Genomic DNA, 21865 nt, shown 5'->3' on the forward strand with positions numbered 1-21865 from the left:
TCCCCGGCCAACAGCATGCCTGCTTTTTCTCAGACCCTCCTGTCCCCGGCTCCCACCACCTGTGCAGACAGGCCGCGGGTTGTTCCACACGGGCTTCCCGTCGGGCCCCAGGATGCAGCTCAGGGTGGAGGAGCCCTCCACCTTGTAGCCGCCGTGGCAGTAGTAGGTGATGGAAGAGCCCAGTTTGAGGTCGGACCCCACTCGTGTGCCATTCTTGATGGAACCGGGGTCAAAGCATGACTCTCGTGGGTTTTCTAGAAAAACAGACAAACACATCCACACGCACAGGGCTCATTAATGACCTGCTTCCATGAGGAACACCTAGAGACTGAGGATTGCTGGTTCTATTCCCTTCAGGTCTAGAAATATCTCCACATTTGGTTAGAAATCTGAGCCTGGAAATCATGGAAGAGAGAAGCTGCCCACAGGTGCTGCTGGGAACCAGTGTCCCCACCCCACATCATGGTGCCATGCAGGGCTATGGAAATCAATGTCAGTGCTCAGGGAAACACCCCTCCCACCTCTGGGTTGGTTCCTTCAACTTCTGGGATAAGTGAAATTCTCCAACAGAGTTTTCTAGGGCTTTGCACTCAAAACAGCCACATTTTTCTATTTGGTCATTGATTCTTACATGTATTCCCAGTCAGGCCTACAGGGGATGTGCCTGACAGGCATCTACTCTTGTAGATGTCCCTTTGCACTGCATAAGGTTGCATTCGATGTTGTCTAAGGATGGGACTACAGGCAGGTCCTGAGTCCCTGGAGGACTATACAGACTCCCTTGCCATGAGCTCTTGGGAGCTGCTGCTAGCTTCTGTCCATCACTGACTTCCCTTAGTTCTGTTCCAAAAGCATTGATGGGCAAGAAGCCCAGCAGGGCTGGGTATTGGAGGGACATAGCTGAAGCCAGTTCATACCAGGGACATGCAAATATGTATCAGACTTTGTTGAGCGTCCTGGAGGCTGTCTAGAGATGGGGCTCACAGAGAGGTGCTGACAGCCCTTGCAGAAGGACCCTGGCATTCAAAGAGTTGGAGCTAAGGAGGAAAGAGCCAAGGGATCAGAGTTCAGAGGCAAATAGTTCAGGAAGAATTTTGCCGAGGGCCATCCGTGGTCACCTGGGTACCTTATAGACTAGCTACACAGTGGGCAGCTGCTGCTTGAGGCTGTTATTTAGCTGCCACTCAAGCTGTTGACTGATGGGAGAGAATCTTGACACTTCTGTCACATCTAGCCGCTCTTGCATCTGAGCCACGCTGGGCACACTACTCTTTAAGTCTCTGCCAGCAGCCGAGCGTGGAGCAGTCCCAGAGACACTATCGCACTGAAACTCAAGTGAGCCCAGAAAACACTCACCTGGAAAAGGGCCCCTTAGTGGTTTCCCTGCATTCCCTGGGGGTGGGGGTGGGGTTGCACCAACCTGACCCCTGCATCAACTCTCTCCTCTCCCTAAACCTTGTGACTGAGGTCAGAATACAATGGCCAGTGGTCCATCCCATGTACCAGACACTGGAATACAATAATGAATAAAACTGAAAAACTGTACCCCTGTCAAAGAGATGTAATAAAATGTCACTGTGTCTTATTCGTGCATTCTCTTCATAAATTCAAAGTGGGTCAAATCTTATTTGAGTTCGAGAAATTAAGTAATTTGGAACCAAGTTCACTCAGCTCATGCAAAGTAGAATTAACTGACACCCAGTGTCTATCTCCCGGCCCTTCATCCTTGAATAATGGAATCCAGATTTGATCCAGAGTTCAAGGTGCCAGCTAAGTTCTACATTTCCCAGCCTCCTGGGCAGCTAGATCTGGCCTGAGAGATGCAAACACGTCAGATCTGGCCTGCTGAAGTCAATCCAACAGCCAGCCTCTCCTCTCATTCACAGTGGGAGACCATCCTTCCAGGCCTGACCTTACTCCATGCACAACATCCATCCCTCCATCTGCCTGGCTCCCTCCCTCACCTCTTCCCGGACTTAATCCAAAACATCTCCATCTTGGTGACATTTTTCCTGAGCAGCTATTTTAAAAATCACAATATTCCTTGCCCTAGTGCTCATATTCACGCTATTCTGCTGTGTTTCTCTCTACTGTGATTAGTATTCTCTCATCTACTATATATTCAGATACTTTTTTCTATCTTCTTCCATGAGAATTTCTAAGTCTCTTCCAGGGGCCAGCTTTTCATTTTGTTCATGGTTGTATTGCAGGGCCTGGCCCATGGGAGGCACTCTATAAATATCCTTAATTGGTAAATATGATAACTTCTAGAAAGGCTGATTAAGGGAAGATGACTTGAGGGAATGCTCATTGGCCTTTCCATCTATCTTTTCTTTTCCTTTCTGCAATCTAGAACTCAGACATAACGGCTGGCACCCTAATTGCCATCTTGGATTCTGATAACCTTGAGGGTGGGATCCACAGATCAGCAGATGGAGCAGGAAGACCAAAGTTGCCTAAGTGAACCCAGTCCTGCCTGCCTACCTCCAGATTTCCTTCATTGGAAAAACAATAAACTTCCTTCTTGTTTAAGCAACTGCATTGGTCCCCAGCTGTGTAGGTCTGCTGCAGGACCTATATGCATGTTAGAATATCCTTTTGGAACAAACTGTGTAGCAAACTCCTATTCATTTCAATGCCACCATCTCTGAGCAGGTTCTCTCTGGCAGAATCTGATTTTCTTTCCCTGATTATAGCATCACGTTGACTCGGTAGGCTGGGTAAGTGTGTTTCTTTCTAGTAGGTTCTAACCTCCTAGAGGGTAGAGATAATCATCTAGTCCTCTCATAACCCCGGCAATAAGCACAGAACTTGGCACCAGGAATGGCCATGTTTGGCACATAACACAGGTTTAATAAGCGGCTGCTGGATTGTTTGGCTGAACATTTTGGAGCTTGGAAAATCAACAACCACATCATTGATTCCAACAACAGACTCTATTGTATATTTACTCACATTTCAGAGGAAGTTGGGCTTATCATTCCAAGCATTATCATATTAATAATAATGATGAGGATAATGACAATGATGATAGACCCTTACATAGGAATATCACCTATAATTTTGAAAGCACTTTGCAATTTGTTATCTCATTTCTGTTTCACAATACCCTCTGCAGAAGGCAGGGCCAGGTAGGCTCATGTTCAGGATACAGATGAGGAGTGTGATGATCAGAGAAGCTAAATGAATTTTCCAAGCCATTCAGCTATTAAGAGAGAGAATTAAGACCAAAATCAGGTCTTCAGTCAGCCAAACCAGAGCTCAGCTGTGAATGATAAAACGGAATGACTAAAACATCATGATAATAATAATAAATAAAACCCAGGCCTCCCCCAAATGGGAAAATAAAAAGAATCAGGTCCTAATAGATGAGGTCCACTTCCAAATTTTGTCATATCAAAAAACTGAAAATAACAATCCAAACATCTGATCAGCAAGGAACTGGTTTGAAAGGTTGGATTAGAGCCATCCACTGAAATACATGCAGTCTTTTAAAAGGATAGCACAAGTCTTTGAAAATGAATGTGGGAAGATATCCATGATCTATTGGTGGGCAAAAATAAAACAGATGACATACTAGTACATATGGTGTGATCACATTCATATAGAATAGGGCTTGGCAAACCACAACCCACAGTTTGCCGGCTGTCTGTGTTTGTAAATAAAGTTTTATTGGAACACAGTCATGCCCATTTTTTACATTCTGTCCATGGCTGCTTCAGTGATTCCATGGCAGAGCCAAATGGTGGCAACAGAGACCATATGGAATAAGACATTTACTATCTAGCCCTTAGCAGAAAATGTTGGCCAACCCCTGGGATAGAATTTATGTTATTTTATACTTACATAAAACCTTTGTAATGAGGTGATGAACTGTTGACTATGGTCCTTTAGGAGATGGGGGAAGGTAAGGGGAATGTTAAGTTTTTAGAGTACATCTTCCATGTGGTTTGAAGTCTTCCAAAAATCATTTTACTTTTACAATAGGCAAAGAAAGAGGAAGAGATTTCCATTTTGAATTTATAAAGGAAGACCCACGGCTGTGTCTGGTGAGGGTTGGGTAGGAGCAGGTGGAGGTGGGGTTCGGTTAGAAATCTGGCCACGACTCTCAGGCCCACGGTGTTACTTCCAAGGGTTTGGAAAAGAAAATAGATATATACTAGCACTTTTCTGGTAAAAGTTGATTTATCTTGACCTTTCCTGAGTTGCTGCAGATTCTCTCACAAACTTCAAACCCTTCCTTCTGAACCCCACCCCCACTCTTGCACAGAGATCTCCTCCACCTTCAAAGCCCTTTCTTAATGGCTCCTGCTCGGCAAGTCCATCACCAGCTACCTACCATTCTGAATGGGTGCCCTGTTATTCATTCTTTTCTTTTCTTCCCTAACTTCGTACACTTCTTTATTTCTGGTTTGTCTCCTTATTGTCCGTTTCTGTCACTCACCTTTAAGTTAGACTGAGGTAGGGACCAGGGACATTTTGCTCATGGCCAAATCCTCAATCTCCAGCAGAAGGCATGGTGCCAAGGAGGAGCCCAGTAAGTTCTTGTTGAATGAATAAATGGTCTCATACACATGCCTGGATGTTCTAGCCTGTTCCTGACTCACAGGAGGCCACCACAAAAGAGGAAAATGAAGGTATTTCCACCCATCCTTCCTACTGACTTACTGGCCAGAAGAAGGACAATAAGCCTTCCCTGGAACTCACTGTTAGTGATTGACCCCACAAGACAACATTCCCCACGCTGACCCTTTGCTTCCTCCAGCAAAGGGTAAAGCTACCCAGGAGTATGGAGTCCAGGGAGAAGTGCCCCAGAGGCCTGGTTCAATAGATGCCCACAGATAACCACATTCTGAATCCTCTCCTAGCAGGTTGGTCCAGAGATGGTCCACAGCCACCTAAGACCACCTAAAACTCTTTGCCTTAGAATTAGGTGGGCCTTCAACATTGCGTTTGCATGAGAAGTGTCTGTCAGTCTGTTTGTCACTTTGATGTGAACTCCATGGAGGCAGGGGCTTTGGTTCCCTGCTCTGTTTTTGGCTCCTGTATCAGTGTCTGGGCACACAGTAGGTGCTCAGCTAATATCTATAGTACAAACAAATAAAAATGCCTGACCTGGTCTCGTCTCTGATACACAAGCTGAATGGCATGATGCTTTCTCAGTGGACACTTGAATTCAGTCTGGTCCCTTTGACAGTCCCATGGGGACTTGGAACTGGAATGTAAACTGGGAAGCAATTCCAAGTCGAGAGGGAGGACATGCCTGTCCTAGGAGAGTGAAGAAGCAAGGAGGGGGACGCAGCCACAGGGGGGAATGAGGACTTGGACGTGAGGCTGTCCCCTGTGAGCTTCATTGCAGAGGACTCCGGGCAGCTCTGGCAGTGGCTAATGCTTGGCTTGGGTAGAGCGATGTCACTTATAGTAGCTGCAGGTATCATGTTTGTGAAACTTTCTTAATGTCCTTGCCATTTGGGTGTGGGTTTCCAAAGGGTGCGGTTTGTCAAGGTTTACATAATAGCAGGCCCAGGAGCAGGCGAGTTGAGGGTACTAATGAGAATATGAATAAAGGGATGAATAGCAAGAAAAATGATCATGAAGATGCAGCAGTGGGATTGGTGGTAAGTGGAGCGATGAAGGTGAGTCTAAGGCCTGCTTTCAGCTAGAATTCCAGAACATCTGACTGTATCTGTATTAATACCAGCAAAATATCCACTCCCCGGGTCAGCCCCGTGAGGCAAGAAGACTTCAGACCAACAGTCTGTGCACTAAGTATCTTCTGGAATTGTGCTTGACAGATTGCAGACAACTGACAGCTCTAAGGAGTTCCAGGAGCTGATGGACATAAAGAACCCGGGACAGCGCTGGCAGTTGATAAACGCTGAGTAAGCTATTATCATGATTAGCATTATTTGCAAACTCATATGAGCTCTTCCCAGGGGTTTCCAGAAAGATTTGATTAAGAGACATTTGAAGAGGCTGAGACTCTGCATTATGCAAGTGGGAAACATGAGTCAGAAACTTTTTAATTTTAACTGGTAATATGACCCCATTTGTACACAGAGGCTGATGAGGTCCGAGTGAACTTGGATTATAATAACAACAACAAAATCTATCATCTCTAGAGTAGCCTCAGAGTGTTGTGTACATTCTGGGCATTATGCTCATCTCTCTTCTCTTTATCTATCTCTATATATCTCTATATAATATGTATGTATAAAATATCTTTTAATCCTAACCTTCTGCAACATAATTTTCATTACCCCCATTTCGAAGATGATGTTCTAGGAGATAATAACTTGCCAAGCACACAAATCAAGCAAGAAATGGAGCTGGGATTTGGATAATGGGGTCTGGGATAATTAAGGAAGAGAGAAAGGTCAAAAAGAGAATAATGGAGTAGAAAAAAAATGAGTGCCCGAGAGCCTGGAACATACTTATCACTATTAATAATATTTGAACATTACAGAATGCTTGATAGGTGCCAGGCAGTTACCAGGGACTTCAGTGCCTAGACTCATTGATCTTTACCACATTTCTATGAGGCAGGAATTTTCCTGCCATTATTTTACAGACATGGAGGTTTTGAGAAGTTAAATAACTTGCATATGGTCCCGCCATCGCTGAGTAGTGAGCATGAATTTTCAGTCCGTTAATCTGACAGTCTGTGCTCTTGGCTAGGCAGGGACCACCACCTGTTTCTGCAAGAAATTTTTTATTGACACATGGCCATGCCTGTTCCTTTATGTTTTGCTTCATGCTACGATGGTTGTCATAGGCAAACCTAAAATATTTACTATCCTTAAGGAAAAATTGTTGACTCTTGCTTTTGACTTCTTCCACTATTCAGTTTGCATCAATTAATACAACGGTGTAATGGGAGTCAGAGAATGGGAGCACTGGTAGGATGAGAGCACATGCATGGGGTGGGGAGCCTGGGGATGCGGCTCAGTGATAGAGGCACCTCCCTGGTATGTGCAAGGCTCTGAGTTTGATCCCTGGCACTGAAAGAAAAAAAATAAGTGAATAGGTAAATAAACAAAAACACAAAACCATGATCAGGAAGGGGCATAAAGTACCTGGTTTTCAACAAAGTGCCAGAGAATGATAAAGGAGTGTCTTTGGGACAGAGGATCAAGCACTGTGACCCTAGGATTAGATAGGCTCTCCATAGGGTCTGCTGTGGTTTGGATATGGTCTGAGCATGTCCCCCAAAGACTGATGTGCAGACTTGGCCTTTAGTGTGGTGATACTGAGGTGGTGAAACTTTTAAGGAGTAGGGCCCAGTGGAGGGTGGTCAGGTCGTGAGAGGGGCACTGCCTCTGGAAGGGTTTAGAGTCGTTGTTCTTGTGGTTATAGAGTGAGCCTGGCTCTGTGATCTCTTTGACTTCCTGTCTCATCATGTCATCTCTTCTGCTTGGGCTCCTGCCATCTTGATGTCATGCACCGTGAGGCCCTCATCAGAGGTCAAACAGATGGGCTGACTTGATCTTGGACTTTCAAACTGTGAGCTAAATAAACCTCTTTTCTTTATAATGTACTAGCCTTAGAACATTATAGCAGCAGAAGATGGACTCAGACACAGTCACTGAAGTTACCCAGGATGGTGGAGACTTGGTATGGAGAGGACAATTGGGACTTATACTAGAACCCTCACTAAGGCAGAGGAGTGATCAGGAGGGCATTACCTGGAGTGAGGTTAGGAGAGTGAGGTAGAGTGAGGAACTATCCTCACAGAAGAGGGGGAGAAGAGGAGCCATGATTTGGAAATAGAAGAGGGATGCAAAACAGACAGCTGTTCCCCTTCTCCTGGGCCCTGGGTATTTGAGTGTGAAAGGTGAAGCCACCTGGAGAATTGCAGGGAGGGCAGGTCCCCTGCAGGGCAGCAGTGCCAGGGTCGGCCTGGGCTCCTGTGGGCAGCCAAGCTTCCTCTCTGCACTACACTGCTGCCCTCTGCCAGGCCTGGCTGGCCCTTCCTTCAGTGTCCCTGGCACCAGGGCCCTTACCTGTGTAGTCAATCACAAAGCCAGCATTGCTCACAGATGCGTCGCTGCGGAAGGCGAGGAATAGGCTGTTGCCACTGCTTTCAATGCGGCCTGGGAGCTGGGAGCCATAGAAGCTTCCTATGAGAGGGCTGAGAGAGTCCCGTCCATCGTAGATATGAAGGAAGTCATAGCCAGGCTCCAAGTTAAAGCTGGGGAACAAAAACATCCCACCCCCACCCATGAAGGTCAAATGAAAGGCTCATGCTGGGGGCCTTAGACTCACAGCAAGGATGGGGCCTCCCTAGGAGCAACCACCCTTCCACCAGGACCCAACCCCTGAAATCTGGCTGGCGGGGAGGTGGGGAGAGGATGGAGCCCGGTGACCTCCAGTCAGGCAAGATGGTGACATCAGATTCCAGAGTCAGTGTCCCCAAACCTGCAGCTAGCTGAAAACATACTGTCCTCCTTACACACAAGGGAAGCGAGTCACCAACTCTAGGCACCGAGGGACTAGCCAAGGAAGATCCAGAACCTAGGTCTCTTACCTGACACCCGTGTTTTTGATATCATGCTATTCTGCATTTCTTTTCATCAGAGGGAAGAACTGCCCAGGTAGCCATTCCCAGGAGGGAAGGGGCCTGCCCCCTTGCAGGACCCTAACATTCTTCTTTTATCCCAATCCAGTTCTCTAGCTCTTTTCAGGATCTGCTAACATTCTACTCCTAGCACCCCACCCAGGGATGCCTCTCTTAGCTGTCTTGACCCTGGTGAGTGGGGGGAATCCACTTGAAAAACTATCTTAGTTTAGCAAATTGGATATTAAAGCTCCTGAATGTAATTTATCCCACTGGATTGGCTAGAGTGAAAAATGATAAAAAATGCCAAGTCCTGCCCAGCAGCAGAGCCCCTGGGCCCTCCACCCTGCAGGCCAGCCTGTGAACTGGTTCGCCCACTTTGGAATGCAGCTAGGCTGGATCTGCTCACTCTGAACACAGGCTTGCTCTGGGATGCAGTAGGCCCGCCCACTCTGAAGTATCTATCTATCAAGAGCAATTGATGCCAATCAAGTGTGCAAAGATAAAAATAATAGAAAAGTAAATGAGTTTGCAGAAAACAGATTTTTCAATGTAAATTCAATCTTGTCCAGCCATGAGCCGGAAACTCAAGACATACCACTTGGCTGGACTGAGAATGAAATGATGAGAGGCCGCCACATTTCTGGGACAAAGAGGCCAAGGCTTGTAGGGAGACAAGGTGGGGGTCTGGGAGGCAGACATGCACTTCCTATATATATGGCCCACTCTCACACCGGTGCAGGCTGTAGGGTCACCCCACCAATCCTCTCTCACTGGGGCTGGATGAAGAGTCACCCCACCAGTTGGTAATATGGTCTTCCTGCCTCTGCAATTCAGCTTCCTCCCACCTGCTCTTTCAAAGTCTCCTGGGAACGGTTTTGAAGTCTGGCATCACAACTTAATTAATTGCCTTCTGTCTGTCCCGACCTTCCTTCAATCATGGACTTCTTATCAGAGCACCTTCAATATGCCAGGCACTGTGCCAGGTTCCCAGGACTGGAAGACATTCAGATACCACCCCTGCCTCCCAGGAGGGGATGGTGCTATTAGCAAGCCATGGAGTATAGCCAGCAGAGCAGAGTACAAAACTCCCAGAAGGCAGAGCAAGAGCACATGGGTGGCCCCGAGTGGGTGGAGACCACGTGTTCATGCAGGTCTAGCTTGAATTAGTCCTGGGACATGAGAAGACCCTCAGTGGGTGGACGAGGAGGGAGTAGGAAATGGCTGTGAAGGCAGAGGCAGAGGCAAGGTCACAAGGTCATGACGGAATCTACGAGACCCTGGTGACTCCAGAAGTTCAATCTGGCTGGGGTTCTGGACATCGAATGGGGTGGAGGAACTTTCTGGAGAGTCAGGCAAGGGCCAGATCATTTGGTACAAAACTCAAAACTTCAAACTTATTATGACAAGAAAGTCATTAAAAGGTTTTAGAATAAAGAATCTATTTCTTTTTAAATTGACCCAGAACATTCCCATCACCCCAGAAGGTTCTTAGGGCCCCTTCCCAGTTCATCTTCCCCAGTACCAGAAGCCACCACCATTGAGCTCTTCTCATCATAGATTAGTTTTGCTGACTAAAACTTCACATAAAGTTGAATTTTATATTCTGGACTTTTTTGTGTCTGGCTTCTTCCACTCAGCAGCATAGGATTTCTGGGACTTATCCACACTGTTACATGATCATCTTTTTTTTTTTCTTTTTTTTTTTTTTTAATACTGCTGAGCACTATCATTATAGGATGTTTAAGTGGAAAATGGGTAGTTATTTCAGCATTTTTGAGTGACAGGTTCACTCTTTCAGCTTAAGAAGAAATTAGCCTGGGAGGCAAGATGGTGCAGAGGAACCAGTCAGGAGACGGCAGCCATCATTGAGGTGGGAAATGATAAGGGGTCAAAACAAGTCAGGAGCTGGTAGGATGCAAAAGAGGGAAACAGAGGGGGAGTTAAGGCATAGAGATGGATGCCTTGGGGGCTCAAGGAAGAGGTAGTGAGGGGGGGGCAAGGGCCACTTGCCCATGATGAGAAGAGCTGCTCTGGGAAAAGTACTTGGTTTTGGGCAAGCTTCATCTGCGGTGCCCGCAGGCACCAGGCAGAGCTGTCCCAAAGCGGGATATGGGCACCAGCAGCTGTAAGGAGGCCAGGGCAGCAGCAGGGGAGGATAGTCCTTCACTTCCAAGGAGGCTGCTGCCATGGGGGGGGGGCGAGCTTGTTTTGGAGGGAGGTGTGGGTGCAAAGAGGGGGCTATGGCGAAGACAGGCAGAGGAACAGGGACAAGGAAAGGCAGCTGGGAAGGCCCAGAAGAGACCCGAGAAGCAGAGGAGAGGAACTTCACAAAACCAAGGGAAAGCAGCCTAGGGTGGTGGGCGTGGTCAAGACCTGGGGTGAGGCGTGGAAAGCTCCATGTTGTTGACAACCCCAGTTGGCTGGTGTCTTTTCTCAGTGGAGGCTGCAGTGGAATAGTGGCGGCAAGGCCAGACTCCTTGGGCTGAGTGACTGGGAGGGAGGAGCAAGAACAAGTGGAGGCAGTTCTTCTGCAAGCCTGCAGGTAAAGGGGGCGAAGGAGGCCGGGGCAGCAGCCAGGCGGGGAGGATTTGGGGGACCTGAGCCTGCTCCTCTGCCAGGGAGTGGGGAGGAGCAAAGGAGGAAAATGCAGGAGGCTACGCAAAGGACCTCAGCAAGGGCTTCCCTTCTGAATCAGAAAAGAAATCACGATGGCCATGTCAGAAATGATGACAAAGATCCTGGAGGGGACGGCGTGGGACCACTGAGCCCAGGAAGGAGGGATTTAATATCAGCTAGTTTTCCTTTCTCTCCTGTTGACTGGCTCACTTCCCAAGGTTCCAAGAACTCCGCCCACAGATCTGTGTCTACTCACCTGGGGACCCAGGTCCTCAAACCCCTAGGGGCTCTGAACCCTCCGTCTCCCACCCGGGGGAAAGGTACATACATGTTAAATACCAGGGCGATGACGTAGTCTGGTGAGACGGTCACTTTCCAGTCACACTCCTTGCCTGGCGGATAGGGCTCAGGATAATTTGGCGACAGGATGACTCCCGATGGTCCCGTCAGGTCTCCCCCACAAGGAGCTGAGGACAGAGGAGGTGGAGGGTGAGGCTGTCCCTTTCCCCCTGGTCACCTGCTAGTGGGTATCCAATAAGCAAGGTAGAAAGCGGGGTGGGGCCGAAAGGCCAAGTTAAAATGTAGCTGGAGCAGAGGGGACGGTGGGATGACAGTTCGACTTGGGAGTGATGGAGATGTGTTGGAAGAAGACCGCAGGGGCACCACATTGTGACTGTACCAAACGACACTGAATTGTTCCCTTTAAAATGGGCCGTTTTCTGCCATGGCATTTTACATCTATAAATTATGTTAAAACCATATCTGGCTTTGCCACTTCCTGGCTGTGTGACCTAACCTTTCTGGCCTTGGTGTCCTTCCTGTATGATAAAAAGAGATCATATCTGCTCTGTGGGGCGGCTGTAAGTGTTCTTGGAGGGTCTGTTGTGGCATTTGGCATGGAGTCAATGGTCAACAGGGCGCCATCTCTCTTTCTGACTCATGAACTGTGCAGTGCCCTTCTGCAGCCTCAGGTCCAGATTCCAGGGGAGTTTCGTGGGTGATCGCTGCCAGTTCCAGCCACTCCGTGTCAGAAGGAGTGGAAACGTGGTGGTCTCTGCCTGCCAAGTGCTGGCCTCCCTTGCTGCCAGTGCTCCTGGCATCGGCTCGGGGCTGCAGATATGGTCCAGCTTTCCAAAAGCCCTTTGCCAAGAGCAAGTGGGTGCCTCCCTCAGCTGGATGGGGGCACTGCAGATCCCCAGTGAGTCCTAGATGGTCCCCTTCCCTGAGATCACAGGCAGGTGTGGAGGGGCAAGGTGGCCAGGTCATCCAGCAAGCTCTCACCCAGGGACCTCTTGGGCTACCTCCCCCAGATCCTGAGCCAGGTCCCCCCTCACTGGTTGGGGCTCTTGCTGTTCTGTGGCAGGAGGCTGAAGAGAGTGAGAGCTGGGAACTGTGTGGGGTCAAGAGCAGGAGAAGAGGGCCCCAGGGCACCGCTGAGGCAGTGGGGTCAGCAGACAGTGAGCCACAGAGTGCAGAGAGCGGGTGTCGGGCACTTGATTCTCATTCTTCTCCACTGAGCCTCAGGGCAGAGGGCTGGATAGAGGGGCACACTGCGGTCAGTATGTCAGGACCATAAAGCAGCACTGCAAGGCCCAGTCACACACTGCTCTGGCCAGTCCAGAAAGAGTTAGATGTAGCCAGGGAGAGTAGAAAACCTGCCTCCCATCAGAAGCACCGGCCACCATGGAGTCATCCCTGGGGGGCTCTGTGAGGCTTCACCTCTAGGCAAAGGTCATCACCTGGACCTCCCTCTGCCAGCTGGGGCTTTTCTCCCCTCAAGATGAGGTGAGTCTGGGAAGTGCACTAGTTAAGGTTCCAGGCCTGACCCTGACCCAGCTCTCCTCCAGATGGGCTGCAGGCATCTGATAGGCAGGGACCGACTTCCCACTCAGGACCCTGCATGGGCTTTTATGCCCTCTGCCAGGGGTACCCCAGGGCCCTGGTGGACTCCCGAGCTGTGTCACCAACAGGGGTGTGCTGATTTAACAAACCATGGAGATACCCAGCTGGGAGAGGGCACCAGCTGCCAATCATCCCAGATAGCCAAGAAACGGGAAGGCTGTACTCAGGGGCAAGAGTTGCAAAAAGGGTATTGATTTAGAAACCACACAGTCTTGAGTTCAAATGCTGACACCACTCATGAGCTGTATGAATCTGGGCAAGTTCTTCTCCCTCTCTGAGCCTCCATTTCCTCATCTCTCAAATAAAAAAACAATGATAATAATGGATTCTAACACACACACAGAGTTTACTAGGAACCAGGCATCATGGTTCTGAGAACTTTACAGTGTTATCTTGTTTAACCTTAAAACAACCCTATGAAATAGGTACTATTATTTAATTTTTTACAGCAAGGAAACTAAGGCACAGGGAGGGTAAGCAATTTGTAGAAGGCCACCCAGCTTGTTGCAGTGAAGCCAGACTTGAACCTAGAGGTCAGAATCCAGAACCCGAGCTCTAAGCTCACATGGCGACTTTGACTGTGATCATGTCTAGTTTTGCACCTATCACAGAAGGATGCTCGAAAAATATTTGTTTTCTTTCTTTGCTTCCCTCTTATAATGAAGGGCCATCAGGGCCAGCTAGACCCACTCATGGCAGGCTGCCAAGGAGCTGGAAATTAGGGGCTTGTCACTGGGATTTCCAGTCTGTTTGTGAGAAGAGGCGAAGACATTTATTCTGTTGCCCAAGGAACACTTCCTAATGCCGTGTGTGGAACGAGCAATGAAAGCTGAATTAACCCCGCAGCCCTGCTTCCTGCCCATTATGGCTCCCGTCGGCCCAGCAGTGCAACTCCCCCTCCCAGGGCAGCTCCACTCAGGACTTGCTTCTCTGCAAAATAAGTCTCAGGAACCACGGCCTTGTGCAGAGTGGAATGTGGAAGGGGCCTAAGAGGTCATCTGAAATTCTCTTCGGCCTCACCAAGATTCCCTTGATCAGAGGGAAATTCTGGCTTAGGGAAGGGAAGCGAGCCCAGGAATTTGAAATAGGAAACACAGAAGAAAGGGAAGGAAGCAGAGATGGAGGGAGGGACATTCTTATTTCTTGAGATAAAGGTTAGCTGTGTTGTCACCCTACAATGCCACAATTACCCTTGCATTTGAGGAAATGGAGACTCAGAGAGTTGAAGCGATTTTCCTAAGGCCACAGAGCCAAATGCTAAACCCAGACTCATCTGCCCCCATGTCCCATGCTCTTTCCTACACATCACAGTGAGCAGTTAAGAACGGAGCTGGTTCTGGAATGCAGGTCTCCACCTCCTGTGTGTTCACCATGCTCCTGCTCATACATGCAGGCGACCCCTCTTCCCACTGAAGAACAGGACTTGGCATCTCACTACCAGTTCTAGCCTTCGACCCACAACTGACCATGGCCAGTCCTCAGGTGCCCAGAGGGTGCCTCCCACAGAGCGCATGTGGAAAGAGGTGCAGAGCATCCCCAGGATGGGGGTCTCAGGAAGCCCCCCGAGTCTATTCCCAATAGGGGACCTGGCACGGAAGGTGGGAGAATGAAAGGCTTTGTTTTCAGACTGGTGTGGATGCAGGTGATGGCTGTACCATGTCCTAGCTGTGATTTGGGCAAGACATCCAAATTTGTCTATTCAGTTTCCAAAACTGTTGATGAGAAAATGGTGCTAATTTCTGAGAGCTACAGAGGTGAGTTCAATGAGGTCAACTAAGTAAACATCCAGCGTGGGGCACACAGCAAGGGTTCAGTGACCACCTGTCCTCTGAGAGCACCCATCATGGATGCGGGCGATCAATGCATTTATCACTTCACCTGAGAAAAAGAGCCACGTGAAAGTGAGCACCTGGGGCGACTGCTCCGACCTCTTTTTCTTTCCTGTCCCTCTCTTCCTTCAAGTTCCCTCTTCCACCCATCTCTAGTAGGGAGGGGACAAGGTTATTCAGGCCCCACCCCTTACAAGTCTCAGGACTTCTATTTCTTCATTTGTCAAATGGAGAGGTTCTAAGACTGAGGACCCATTCCATGAACCCAAACCCATCTAGCCAACAATCCCCTGGAGAGGACAAGCACCTTTCCTTTGCACCTGAGCCTATGAGGTCCCTTCTGGTGCTTTAGCTAATTAAAGGGCCACGTTAGGACCTGATGACCCCACTCCCCAAGGTGACCCCTGCTCCTTCTTGTGCAAAGGAGGGTAGACTTTGGATTTTCTGCAGCTTTCAGCTGTTCCAGTTCTCCTGGCCCTGAACTCAAGATGCAGCTGCCACTCGTGTGGAGGAATCTGGGGCATGCCACTGTGAGACCCGAGGGCAGAGTGCACTCCGCAGCTGCTCCATACCAATGCATGTGGGCGGGCTGGGCTGCCAGAAGAATCTGTTTTCTATCTTCACGCAGCTGATCTCTGCGCTTCCCTGCAGCGCGTAGCCGGGGTCACACTGGAACACTGTGGAGTCCCCAGCTTCCCAACTGTTGCCACTCCGGCTCCCGTTCTGTGGGACCCCAGGGTCATTGCAGGATGTCGCTGTGGACACTGGGACAAGAAAACAGAAGAGGGAGCAGGTTGCCTGCATGTCTGCCAGTCAACGAAGCTCCCAGCTCATCACTCATGCTGACCACTGTCACCAGTGCCACTGCTAAGACCACGGTCATCAGCTGTGGCAACTCCAGGGCCACCATCCTACAACATTATCATCACAGCATGCACCTGTCACACTGACACCACCACCGCGGTTCTCCCAATACCTTCGCCATTGTCATGACTAAACTGTCATGTGATTCTACAGGGAAAGCATGATTGTGGAATTGAATTCAACTTAATTTAAGAACACAAAAATTGCTGTATAGACAAGGCTTTGCAACTTTGTAAAACATAACTAACATGATCAGTACCAGGGAGTGAGAAGATAAATAGAGCATACATACATGCCACACATTCAATCATAAGGGTTTGCAAAGGAGTCTGGAGGTGGCCTGCCCACATCTGAGCAGTCATTGTGAAGTTGCAGGGAGTTTACTGAGGTCCAGTAAGACCATGCTGTCTCCTGCATGTGCGTAAACAACTAAGGAGCCATCAGACTCAAACCACAGGTAAAGATAAATCAGATATTTATAGCAAGTGGCAGAGCAAAGTTCAAAACCAAGGCAAATGGATGGGGGGGGGTCTTAAAACTTTTTTTAAGTTGGGAATTTTGGAGACATGGATGGTACATAGTTGAACACAGAGCAGGTTTTTCAAAGCAAGTGCTGAGTGAATGTGGAGGAATGAATGAAGGATAAAAGAACGATTATATCATGAGAAAATGCACCAGAGGAAATGGTGTAAAAGTCCAGAGAATTCTGAGACAGTTGCAACAACCCCAGGTGCCTCCATACTCAGAGCTGATAACAGTGCCTGGTTTTCAGCTTGTTGTCCCTCCTACACCCCAGGAACAGACCCCAGGAGCAAGAGGATCTGGAGGTCAAGAAATAACTCATGTTCATTTTCCTGGGAGGGTTAGTGTTTCTAAAAATTTTCAGGAAAAATTGCTTTTACACTAAAGCAGAAGAATTTATTCTGGTGCAGAATGTAAAATTCACATGAGCTTTTACCCAAACACGTGAAGCCTCAAAGAGATTTCTATGTTTCTACATCCTCCAGCCCTCCTGCAGAGATGCACCCATTCTCTTTTGCTACCAGGAGGCCTTGAGCAGAAAAATCCCAGAAGAGATATTCTAGAGAAACTGTGCAAAAATGTCACTAATTATAGGATCTGGGATTGTGTGGGCCAATCTGGAGTAGCAGTACCTATACCTTAGATTCAATAACACCAATGGTAGCCTTGGACAAAGGGCTCATGGCCAAATCTGGCTCTGTGCTTCTTTCTAAAAATAAAGTTTTATTGGAACACAGGCATGCTCATTTGTTTACATGTTGTCTGTGGCTGCTTTCATGCTGTGCTGGCAGAAAACAAATTGTTACAACAGAGACCATATGGCTCTCAAAGCCTAAAGAGTATCTAGTCTTTGGCAGAAAATGTTTGCCAATCCCTGGTATATGGTATCCTATCTTAAGCCCTCCGTGTTTGAGATCACTTTTAAAACTGATCCTTTGCTTTTATCCAGTTCAGTCATTAACAGCCTGGATGATGTGCTACCGCTATGCTCCAACTACATTTGTAGAATCTTCCAACAGAGCAAGCTCAGTGTCCCCTTCTTTCCTCCCTGCAGGACCCTTGCATTTCTGCTTCTGCCTGGCACAGTCTTGCTGCAGATCTTCCTATGCCAGCTCCATCTTGCCCTTCAGTTCCCAGCTCCAACATCACCTCATTAGACAGGCCTCCTTGATCACCCGCTTCTGGGCTCATCCGGGAATACCTTTCCATCAATTTTATCATATTATCCCATTTTGTTCTTTTTTACGGCACAACCTATAATAATCTTGCTAATTTATTTGTTTGCCTCTTTCTTGTATATCACTTGGGTATCTCTATGAGAACAGAGACCTTGGCTGTTCTGCTTCTAACTGTGTCCCCAGGGCTTAGAGCAGCACTCAGCACATAATGGTGCTCAGTAAATATTTGTTGAATAAATGACTGAATGAACAAATCATCAGCGTTTGACACTTACTGGATTTATTTATAAAGTCAAATAAGAATCAATCTTCTTCCTTCCCAATTAAAAACAGACTTAGCTTTCATCTCTGGCTTTACGGTGCACTGTACACATGTAAATGATTCCCTAGAAAGAAAATAGCTCACTGTTCCGACCATACTCAGAAAGATTATTTATCGTGAAGGCAATAGAATGCAAAGATTAAGAGCCTAGGTCTGGGAATCAGGCTCATGGGTTTTGATCCAGGTTCTGTTACTTATTTAGTAGATGACCCTGTATGAGCCACCTCAGAACCACATCTGCAACATCATGGTGCTCATATCATAGGTTTTTGTAAAAATTGTAAGAGATGATGGAGCGAGCGGCAAAGTTAGTGTGGCACCTACTCAATACTGCGATCGCACTGCCTGCTCACCATTTTTTTTTTTTTTTGGTTTTGTTTTCATTTTCTCTTTAATGTTCCTGAATTTGAGCTGCTTGGCAAAATCCCTGGGGAAAGGCTGGATCCATGTGGTACAGACAGGATGTTAGATGTTACACAGTTATGTTTACTTAATAAAGCCAAGCCTGCGCTAATCGTCCCTGGCATTTCTGTACAATCTCCTGTCAAACACGCACTATAAAGTTAACATGGGGTAAGCCATCCTCTCCTCCCTAGAGTAGTCCTGGTATTTGCTAAGTGATGACAGCAACAGGGAAGGTGACCTTTCCCACACCCTGGTTATGTCTGGAATCCTGGGCCAGCTTGTTATGGCCTTCTTGTAGCCCAGGCTGAGTAGCTTTGACCACTCTTCCCGCTGTGGGCTTCAGCAATGCTCAGGGCAGCCATGAAAACTATCCGTCACATGGCAAGTCTGCAGGTGCCTACTTGCTCACGAAGCAGGGAGTAAGTGCCTGCTGCATACACACACTGTGGGGGAGTCTGGGAGGCATGGCATGACCCTAAAACTAAGATCATCGAGTGGGATGGCAAGTAGGTGAAGCATCAAGTCAAAACAGAACTACAGGTGTTGACAATGTGCTCAAGAAATGGAAGCCAAGTGCTGGGGCTGCCGTGGCTGCAGCAATTTATTCTGAGTGGGGAGAGCGGGCAGCAGTGGCATCAGAGATGAACCCTGAAGGATGAATCGGGCTTCTGCGAGCAGGGCCACGTGTGAGAAAGCAGTCGCAGCAAGGGCATGACCACTGGAGAGCACCAGGGACTCAGCCCCACATGGCAACGCTGAGGACGCAGGGGAGGTCATATAATGCAAATGTCTGGGGGAATCTGTCAGCATAATAATGGGCTTCTTCTTTGTTTTGGCTTTTGTTTTAAGCCATACCCATCAGCTTGGGCATTGCTGGGGAAAATACATGTTTGCCTTTAATTATTCATGATGCTCCTTTCCCCAGAAAGCCTGAGTCTCTGTAGCACTCTCCCCTCCTTATGCTGGGACAGCCTTCCAGCGGGATAGCCTTCCACCGCCTAACCCCAGCACTCTTTGTTCACGTTTGTTCCATGAAATGCAGGTCTCTTGAGATGGCCTCCAGCAAAGGCACCCATGGTCAAACATGTTTGCACACTGAGACCTACTGGACATGTTTTGAGCATATGTGCATGAGCATACCAAACACGCTCACAGGCCTCACGTTATGGATAATCTCTCTGAGTCTGCCTCATGTAGCACCTTCCTAATATTACTTGACCATGCAAACTTCTTTTTCTTGCAGTACCCATTAATATTCCATGGAGCTCTGAGAGAGACTGGAAATGCTAGGCTGGAAGCCTGCACAAGTGTTAAGTGGGCAAATTAATAAGTAGAGCTGTCCCTCAGTGTCCCCAGGGGTTGGTTTCAGGTGACCTCCCAAGGACACCAAAATCCAGGGATGCTCAAGTCTCTCACATTGTACAGCACAGTATTTGCCTATAGTCTACATCTTCCTCTATACTGTAAACCATCCCCAGATTCCTTGTAAAACCTAATACAATGCAAATGCTAGGTAAATAGTGGTTATTCTCTATTGATAGGGAAGAACAAGATAAAAGTGTGTACATGCTCAGTACAAAGGCTATTTTTTTCCAGCTATTTTGTTCCAGGGTTGGTTGAATTGATGGATGCAGAGCTCACAGACGCAGAGGACCGACTATATGAAAGAACATGATCCTGGAGACCCTCATCTACTCCACACGCTGCTAAATGCTCATCTCCACCGAGAAACAGCAACAACAACAACAGAGATGCAGAAAAGAGCTAGAAATAGGGTGTGCAATCCTGTTAAAGCCTTGACGATGCCAGGCGTAGATATACTAACTGGGAGGAGATGTAGGGGCAAGCCATGGCCCAGGTGCCACACAGACTTGCTCTGGAATCACCATGGAAACCTCCCCCCACCCGACACACACACACAGAGCGGAGTAAAGAGATGGTAATGAGGACAGCTGCTGTATAATAAACATAAGTGACAGCAGAGGCAGAGTCATTTGTTCAGGGAGAGGAGTGATGGAAGAGGCACTTGGGAGGAGATGAGACGGTGCGTTTGAGGAGAGGCAGGCACGCCACAAGAGCTATCCAGTGTCAGGACTTGGATGTTTGAGAATTGCCTGCTTTGGGCAGCGCTTTGTCACACTCCTCCATAACTGGCTACTGTGGTACATAATTAATTGAATTTAGATTACTTGTGTTTGGCTTCCAGTCCTCACCCTGACCTGCCCTAAATGAAGAGCCAGAGCATGTGGCATGTTGTACCGTTCCTCCATGTGCCTGGCCTTTCAGCCCCAAGGGACCACCCTCTGCTTCTGGACCCCACGGTCCTGCTCCTGCATCATTCATAGGTTCTTTGCACCAATTTTCTCCTTTTCACATAATAGGGGTCTGAGTCCAACTCAGTGGCACCTTCCATTTCATAGAGAACCACTCTGTCCTTGAACACTCTCTTGAGTTACTTCTACCAACTTTTGGGGGTCTGAGTTTGGATACCACCTTTTCTAGAACACCTTCCTTGATGTTCCAAGGTTACGGCAATGGTCCATGTCTCCATCCACAGCTGATCAATTTGTATGCAAGTATCTATCAACCTGCCTGCTTTCCCTACCCGAATAAGTTCAGCAAGGCTATTTGAACAAGTTATAAGTTAGGGACACAGCAGATGCTCAAGAAATCTCTTTTCATAGAAGGAGAGATGGAGGGAAGCAGGGATAGAGGAGGTTGGTGTGGCGTGGCTGGACACATGGAGAGGGGCTGGGAGAGGGTGAGCACAGACCTGAGAACTGAATGGCAAAGCCTTGCTTGCTGGTGAAGAAGTCCGTGCTGAACTGCAGAACGACCGAGTTGAAGGTGCTGTGCAGGTCCTTGGGCAGGACTGAGCCGCTCAGCTCCTTCAACAGAACCCCGCTCTCCACAGGCCCGTCCCAGATGCGCAGCACATCATGGACCTCCTCTGTATCAAACACCAGGAAGTGGAGCCTGGATGGAGAGAAGAGGCAGGTGGTCACACCGGGCTGGGCTCTTTCTTTCCAGGGACTTCTGGGCAGGGCAGGTCCTAAGCCTAGGAAGACTTGGAGGAAGGGGGAGGCAGCATCTGCAGTATCCTCTCACTGGAACCACTAGCAATGGGGACAGGAGTGAGGGGGTTCAGACTTTATGCATCTCATTTATTATGAACTCTACATTGCTATGGTCAGACCCTACCTCTCTCTTCTATCCTACGCAGCCCCCAGACCTGAGTCAATATCCTAACCATTCTAGATTGGGGAGGGGTCTGGGTTGGAAAAGGACACAGGTTTTTAAAAAAGGTAGGGGACAGGGGGCAATGTGGGGTCTCTGAGAAGCTGGCCCACCTGCAGCAGGAGCAGGGGTGAGCCTCTGTCTAGGTTTCTCAGAGCAGAACTCTAGGGATATCAGCTACAGACAGGCTTGGTTTAGATAATCCCTGCAAACCTCAGCAGGCTAGACAGGGGCCCCCCAGGTATGGCGCCCTGCAAGTCATGCTCAGAACTTGCAGAGCAATGAAGCTTGGTAGGAACCAGAATTCTTCCCAGACAAAAATGGTTCTGGCAGCCAAAGATACCTTGGCTCCAAGGTTGTGTGACTCTGTTAGTAGATTTCTTTAAAATTCTGGAATAATTTTAGACTTATAGAAAAGTGCAAAGATTAC

General features: G+C 48.2%; 1 protein-coding gene across 6 annotated transcripts in view; it reads right to left on the reverse strand.

Moving 5' to 3' along the window:
• The window catches only part of Csmd2 (CUB and Sushi multiple domains 2), a 542274-nt gene that overhangs the window by 111024 nt on the left and 409385 nt on the right, over nucleotides 1–21865 (reverse strand). For all 6 annotated transcript variants that reach the window (XM_078025879.1, XM_078025878.1, XM_078025877.1 and 3 more), the window contains 5 exons: nucleotides 20972–21174; nucleotides 15480–15671; nucleotides 11505–11643; nucleotides 8004–8191; nucleotides 60–254 (listed from right to left, as the gene is read on the reverse strand). In XM_078025879.1, the coding sequence (XP_077882005.1) occupies nucleotides 60–254; nucleotides 8004–8191; nucleotides 11505–11643; nucleotides 15480–15671; nucleotides 20972–21174 (917 nt within the window). The remainder of the gene's footprint in view (nucleotides 1–59; nucleotides 255–8003; nucleotides 8192–11504; nucleotides 11644–15479; nucleotides 15672–20971; nucleotides 21175–21865) is intronic.

This window comes from Ictidomys tridecemlineatus, chromosome 11 (genome assembly GCF_052094955.1).
Source record: "Ictidomys tridecemlineatus isolate mIctTri1 chromosome 11, mIctTri1.hap1, whole genome shotgun sequence".
In the NCBI taxonomy this organism is placed as follows: domain Eukaryota; kingdom Metazoa; phylum Chordata; class Mammalia; order Rodentia; family Sciuridae; genus Ictidomys; species Ictidomys tridecemlineatus.